Source organism: Coffea arabica, chromosome 1c, assembly GCF_036785885.1.
Source record: "Coffea arabica cultivar ET-39 chromosome 1c, Coffea Arabica ET-39 HiFi, whole genome shotgun sequence".
NCBI lineage: Eukaryota > Viridiplantae > Streptophyta > Magnoliopsida > Gentianales > Rubiaceae > Coffea > Coffea arabica.
The window spans coordinates 15,195,647-15,203,383 of NC_092310.1; the positions used below are offsets into that span (position 1 = coordinate 15,195,647).

The 7,737-nt window shown below is 40.5% G+C and overlaps 1 protein-coding gene across 1 annotated transcript; it reads left to right on the top strand.

Moving 5' to 3' along the window:
- Positions 1 to 2,404: 2,404 nt before the first annotated feature.
- Positions 2,405 to 4,861, top strand: LOC140004709 (uncharacterized). Its single transcript, XM_072044850.1, has one exon. It carries the CDS (start codon positions 2,405 to 2,407, stop codon positions 4,859 to 4,861), a length of 2,457 nt encoding a protein of 818 aa, XP_071900951.1.
- The last annotated feature ends 2,876 nt before the right edge of the window (positions 4,862 to 7,737 follow it).

A 7,737-nucleotide genomic window follows, 5' to 3' on the forward strand; every position in this document is an offset into this window, starting at 1 on the left:
GTTCACCTAGGACAGAGTCTGCCTCACCCTATTAGGGACATCATTCACGAGGAGAGGGATCCAACCCTCTATTACTTTTATTGCTTTTCCTCTTTGTATTGCTTTGCTACAAATGTGTTATATGTATTTATCTGATTGAACTAATTTTTCTTGTTTTTTTGTCTCCATTGCATTCATAAGCCCTAGAAAAATAAGAGTCCTGGCACGGTACTCTCTAGGAGCCTACCTTATTTGATGTGACACGTTTAAATTCAATACTTCGCACTTTCAGCATAAATACATGTCATTTTAGACTCACCCCGGCATACAAAAAGGGGTCCCTTTAGGTCACGTTTTCATTTGTATACTACATGTTTACGCGCTTTGATAAAATGGCATCATGCATAAACCCTAGAAAGGGAATGCCATTTAGGGAATCTCGTTGTTAGGATTAAACCCACCTTGATTTTCCCATGGGTACGTAACCCTTTAAGGGATTGCACGTTTAAATTCTTGCCAACCGAAAAAGTGGGACCTGTAGGTAAGGTACTTGACAACAGCTTTTTGTTTCTAGATGGAAAGTCCTTGCGGAGTCCAACAGATATTAGTAGTACCATTTGAGGTACAAAGATGGCCCACGTTGCTTTCACCCAGCGAGATTAACCAAGTAGCCGCTCAATTAGGACACATCGGGGATTTCAAGGACATTAAGTCTGATGGCTATTTGGTAGAAGCCTTGGTGCATCTATGGGACCCCACTTGTTCCGCTTTTAGGTTAGGAAAAAGGGAAATGACCATAACAATTGAGGAGGTCGCTGGATTTCTCAATTTGCCGATTCAGGGAACTGCCGTGATATTCCCATTAGTATCTAACAAGGCTGAGTTTTGTCGTTTCACCGGGTTAAGGGAGTCAGTAATACAAGGGTCGGACCAAAATATAGAGGCAAAGTTCTTATTTGATCGATTCGCATTAAGGGATGGCTTTGAGAGGCATCAGGGGGATTTCTCGTTTACTTCCAAGTAAATGTGGGATCGAAAGAGAGTTTGGGTGTATGGATTGGTTATGGCGGGAACCTATCTTTTCCCTAGGAAAGACAAAAAGATAGCCTTTAAGCTCACTAAAATCTTGTATGACCTGTTTTTAGGAATCAAAGATAAGCCGTGTTCTATTATTCCAACTATTTTGGCCGATATTTTCGTAGCATGCACCACCTGTCAAAAAGGGAAAAAGTTTTTTTGTGGTTCAAATTTGATCTTACATGTATGGGGGATGGAGCACTTCATGAGACGATCATCTATTCCCACGAGTCTACCAATGTCTGCGTACAACTGGATAATCACGCATCACAAGAGGGTTAGTAGAGATAGTTTGCCGTATAATGCATCTGAGTTTGTGGATTTCTTGAAGAATATGACTGATCAAAATATTAGATGGGTATTGGATTGGACCAATTGTATTAAACCTGTTCTTCGCATCCAGGCATCCGAATTTGTTCTCTTACTGGGTACCCAAGGAATCACCGCATACACCCCAAAAAGGTTTCTCAGACAGTTAGGACGTACACAAGAAGTGCCACCTACACTTGATATGAGTGAGCTCACCATCATTTTTAATGAAGGAACGTGCCCAAACCAATTCCCTATGAAAGACCGGATCATTGAAGCATGGGTGACACTATTTGATGACGAGTGTTTTAGTTACGTCCCAGAACTCCAGCAAAAGGGGTTGACGACTCCCGAATACGAAGACTGGGTAAGAAGATCCACTGTACAAGGGCAACAAAATGAACCAGTTGAGGAGATCAAAAGGTTGAAAGCCATCATTGAGTCAAAGGACAGGGAAATTCTACAATTAAGTAAGTCTATCGAGACACACAAGGGAATAGCAGAGCAAAACAAGCAATTGTATGAGGATGAGCGAGAGAAGCGTCAAGAGCTGAAAAGAAAATGCGGGGAATTGTATGATCAAGCTGAACGTGTTAGAATTTCATATGCTAGAGAAACTAGGGATTCTGTATTAGATAGGCTCAGAAATTTTGGCGACCTTGTGCGGAATCGCCTTCGTGACATGATGTAAATATATTGGCAAGTTTATCAATGAAATAGATATTTTCTTTGCACTCGTACAAAATCGTTGTCAAAAACAGGTTTGTATCACGGGTCCCATTTCAAAGGTGCTGCATCATGCTAGGCCTACCCTTGGCACAAAAAGGGTTCCCCCATAGAACATGCATACGAATTTTTTGGATATTTACTAACTCTTGTCTTTTTCTTTTTCCTTATTTTATTTTGTTGGAAAGGCTAGGCGAGGGCTAAATCTAAAGGTAATTCCTTTCAAAATTTTCAGGTAATTGCAAACATAGCTACCCGTAGAAACCCCATCATTACGCGGTCTCGCAATCGAGCCTTGAGAAATCACGAAAATATGAGTACTCATCCAGAATCATCAGAGAGGTCTGCATTAATTCCATTTTCAGACGCTGCAAATATGGGTGTCCAGTTAAGTGAAATGCTGACCCGATTTAATGAGTTGAGTGCAGAAATGGCATCCCAAAGGCGTATGATCGATCAATTGGTTTCGAACAATACTAGCGGCGTCCAAAATGAACATACACCTATTGACGATAACCAACAAGATTTGAAGAACCCGCTACCTCATATGTCACACAATCAAACAATGTTCGTACCACCTTTCACAAGTCCACCCGGAGGCACCTTCACTTATCCTATCCCCAGTCTACCACATACCTACCCAAACAACGTTTTTGTCAACCCAATTAGCCACCAAATTCCTCAAAGTTACCCACAAATCAATCTTAACATCCCATCTAAACCTCAAGAACCTCATCACCCTATCCCAGAGCCGTTCATATTGGACGTCGCTTTTCAAGCAAAGGCGAAAGTTGGTGAAGCCTCTACTCCAATTGATAAAAATCTATTGAAGAGACTGGACCGATTCGATGAATTCATGAAAAAGAGTCAAGGATTGAACAAGCACGGAGGATTGAATTACGATGAACTTTGTCTTTTTCCTGACATGCAATTGCCTATGGGTTTCAAATCTCCTAAGTTCACCAAGTATGATGGCACTGGCAATCCGAAAACGCATCTCCGCATGTTCGCAAACAAATTAGGGAAGCCAATAGATGATGAAAACCTGCCTGTGCGTCTGTTCCCTGAAAGCTTAGAAGGTGATGCGCTGGATTGGTATTCTAATCTGAAGCCCGAAGAAATGAGAACTTGGTTGGACCTGTTTACAGTATTCGTAAGGCAATATGAATACAACTGTGAGTTGGCACCAACGAGAACCACGCTTGAGGGTACCAAGAGAAAGCCATCGGAAGACCACAAGACATATGCCAAACGTTGGAGGAAGCTGGCTGCCAAAGTGGAACCTCCCATGACCGAGGAAGAAATCGTCCCTACGTTCATTAAAGCTCATGACCCGCCATATTTCGAGGAGATCTTTCGTATGACTGGATGTTCATTTGCGGCCATTGTCAATAAATTGGAAGAATTTGATGAATTTATGAAGGCCGAGAAAATTGTTAATGTGTCAACGTTGAAAATGCAATTAGAAGCTCTGCAAGGCCAGAATAAAGGTGGAAAAAAGTCTCAGTTTAAGAAAAAGGAAGGGGAAACTGCTTTTGTTTGGGATCAGGGCCCCTCGACCAGACCTAGATTTTCAAATCGCCCCACTTACTTATCACCCTATACATACTACCCAAACTCCCGTCCTGTCTACCATACTACCATTAACCATCCTCGACCTCGATCCAACTACACAAATGTACCCGCACCACCGTTGCAAATTTCTCAACCAAATTTTCAAAATCGACCCCAATCTCCATATAATCCAAGACCCACTCCACCAAACAATCAAACCTATAACTATCCTCAAACCAGTGAAATCCCAAACCGAAATCAATACCGAACCTTCACCAATTTGGGCCGACCCCTCGACCAATTATACCAACAACTTAAGGCTGCTAGTAAAATTGGCATTGTACCTCCTAACACCTACCCTAGGGGTGTCCCTGTTGGTTATGATCCCCAAGTCATCTGTGCTTATCACTCTGGTAGCCCCGACCACTCTACTATCAATTGTTGGGCATTAAAGCATAAGATTCAAGACATGATTGATGCCGGAGATATAGTTTTGAGGAGAAGGGGTGAATCAGGACCAAATGTCAGCAATAACCCTCTTCCTGAGCATAAAGGAACTGTAGGGGCTATTACCACTGAGGAGCAATTCGAGGAACCTGGCCAATATATTGTAGATGAGAATGAAGTAATTGGAATAGTTGAGAAACCTTTTGTACTCGAAGAAGGGATGTCGAAAAACAATGGAGAACCTTTCATTTTGGACCTGCCAGAACCTGTGGTGCTTGAATTTCCTGAGCAATCACCTGTGCATAACTTGCAAGAAGTACCATGGGATTATAGTGAACCTGCTTTATTAATTGGAGATGTTGAGGCACCAAAGGAGGAAGGGGTTACAGTCGCAAAATTTGAAAAGATTGTGAAGGAGAATCTGATGCCATCCAAGCCGTCTGTGACTGAGAAAGAGGCATTAGCATTTCTTAAGTTACTGAAAAGGAGCGAGTTTAATGTCGTGGGACAGTTGGACAAAATGCCTGCGCAAGTGTCTATTCTCGATTTGCTTTTAACATCTGAAGTACATAGAGATACTTTGCTTAAGGTCCTGAAGGAAGCACAAGTACCGAAAAATATCCCAGTCGACAAGTTTGCTCACGTCGTGGAAAATGTGCTGGTTGCCAACTATATAACTTTTTCTGATGAAGATTTGACCTCTGAAGGAATCGGACATAACAAGGCGCTGTATATCTCAGTACGCTGCAAATGGAAAGTTACTGCCTAGAGTCTTGATAGACAACGGATCTGCCTTGAACATCTGCCCGAGGAATACTCTCATAAAATTGGAACTTTCGAATGCTAGATTGCGGCCATCTGCAACTATAATAAGAGGATTTGACGGAGCCGAAAGGGAGCCGATGGGCAAAGTCAATTTGGTGTTGGAGATAGGGCCTGCCCAATTTCAAGTGTATTGCCAAGTCATGAACTTTTCAAGTGTGTATAACGTTCATTGTCAATGATCAACTTATCACTGTGTTCGCTGAGGATGATTGCACCATGATTGTCAATTCTGGTTCGAATGGAGAAAGTAGCAAAAAAGTTCTTAGTTCTGATCATCGTGTGGTCGATATCGTGTCAGTCGGATGGATTTGCAAAGAAGGAATAAATGCACCTGAAGCCAGTGTTATGATGGCGAAGGAAATGATAAGAGGAGGGTACAAGCTAGGCAAAGATTTAGGGCAAAACTTGCAAAGCATCCTGGAACCTATAGAGATTTTTGGGAAGAAAGACTGTGACGCCCCGAAAAGAATGAGTTTGAGAATCCGGAAATTTTCTAATTTTCTAGGGTTTATTTTTTTTTTAATCGCCCGCCTTTTCTACATTTTCTTGATTAGAAAAATTCCCCAGATAAAGTTTATGAGCAAAGATAGTTTTAAAATGATTTTTCTAGTATCAATTAGTTTTTGAGAAATTAAGAGCGTATTTTGAACGTGGGACCCGCTAGTGCGGCAAATGCATTATATTTTTGACGACTTGTAGGAATTTTGTATTGAGTGATATTATTTTACAAGGTGTTAAGATATTTGTCTTGGAGAGACAAGAAGATAATCTCAAGCCTAAAGGGTGACAAGTGTCACCTTGTTATTGAAGGTTAGACTTTGACATTTGACCATCTTACTACCTTTACCAAATAAGTACCAAATTGATCCAAAATTACCTTCATTCTTCATCATCTTGGCTGAGCTTCACAAGGAGAAAAGAAAGGAAAGCTTTCATCTTACTTCTTCATTTCTTGCTCCAATCAAACAATTTAACCGATTAAACTTGGATTTCCTCCATAAAACCTCTTAGTTTAGTGGTATTAAGGTTGGTTGTGAAGTGGTTTGGAAGACCAAGGAGCTAAGTTGCTTCTTTTCTTGGGTTTGTAAGGTAAGTGACTAAGGAACCTTTCCTTTGATCTTGATAATGTTCAATTAGTGATTGGTGGTGGTTGAATAAGTGATTTTATGGTTGATTTCCTGATTTTGGTTGAAAATGATGAAGTTTTATTATTTTTGGGGATTTTTCTGTTTTCATATGGATATGATTATGGGGTCATGTATGATGATTGTAAATGATGTTTAATGACTCTAGGAGGTGGAAAAGTGATTAATTGCAACCAATTTCTGTTTTGGACCAAAAATTGAAAAGTGAGGGTTTTGTGATGAACATTCTGTCTGAATTTTTAGGTCCTAGATAGAGGCCGAATTGGCCTTTGCTTAAAACATGAAAGTTGTAGGGAATGATATTTTAAAGGTGCCTACAAAATTTCAGGTCAATCGGAGTAGTGTGGAATGAGAAAAGTCGAAATTACTATTGCTGTTCTGGTTTTACCCGAATGTAAGAATTGCGCCTGTAATTGGTTGTTTTGGGTGGTATTGCTTCCGAATTGGATGTTGAGACCTTCTGATGAAATTTATCCCTGTTTCTTAGCTTTCATCTGGTTTTTGAATTTCTGGATTTGGACTTGGAGAGCCTGAGGTATGATGTTTCCGCTAGAATACGTTCTGTGAATCTGTTTTTGTGATTCTGGTGTAGTATCTTGCATTTTTTACCTAGTTACACTCGAAACTGGATTGAATGACCTTCTGTAATATTGTAGCCCTATCTCTTATCTTCGAAACGGTGTATCTTGCACCTTCATCCGACAATCGTAGCGCCTTTGGTACCATTACCGCAAAATGACGTCAAAACTATTTTTCTGGTTTTGAGCTTAACTTTCATTTCCGAACTTTTCCCTAGCTTGACTTGTACTAGTACTACTTGGAGCTTGCTGAATGGCTATTGGATGAACTTGTTGTTGTGTGTACCTTTGGGACTGGCTGAAGAAATAATGAAGCCATGATGGTTGGGAAAGTAAGCAAATTTAGGGGAAGTGCTGTCCGAACTTTGAAAGGACTTGATTGCATTGAGTTTGTGATCTAAGACTTAGATTTGAGCAAGGCAATGTTATATGATGGATGATTTCTGAGCCATGGAGGTGAGTGACCTCAAACTATTTCTGAAGTTATTTATGAACCGTTTCCTGCATTATTTACTTTTGAACTGTTTCCAAAGTTACTTTTGTACCGTTTTCTTGCATTATTTACCTTTAAACTGTTTCCAAAGTTACTTTTGAACTGTTTTCTTGCATATCATGCGTGCTTGCATGTGAGTGTTCCTTCTTTGCTATATTTTCTTGACTTCATGACTTGTATTATTGATTGATAACGAGTTTTCTAGGCGAGTGTGTACTTTATCGCACTCGACCTAAATAAATATGAAATTTTCAATGATTAATGATTAAATGCTAGTTGCGCATGAATGTAAGCCGTTTGGCTGAATTGGCCACTGCCCTTCGTTACCGATCGACTCGAGCCAGAAGCGGACTCGGTCGGGCGATATGGTGACCCTGGGTGAATTTGGTATACTCGAGTATTACCTTGTAGTCCGGCTACGTCCGGATGGGTGGAGTCCGGCTATGTCCGGATGGGTGGAGACCGGCCAATGTCCGGAAAAAGGAAAAAAAAAAAGATGAACGAGGGATTATTTATATAAAAAAAAATGAACGTATCCTTTTCATGAATGTTACTATCGCTTTCCATTGTACATGTTTCTTGAATTATTGATACTCCATATTTA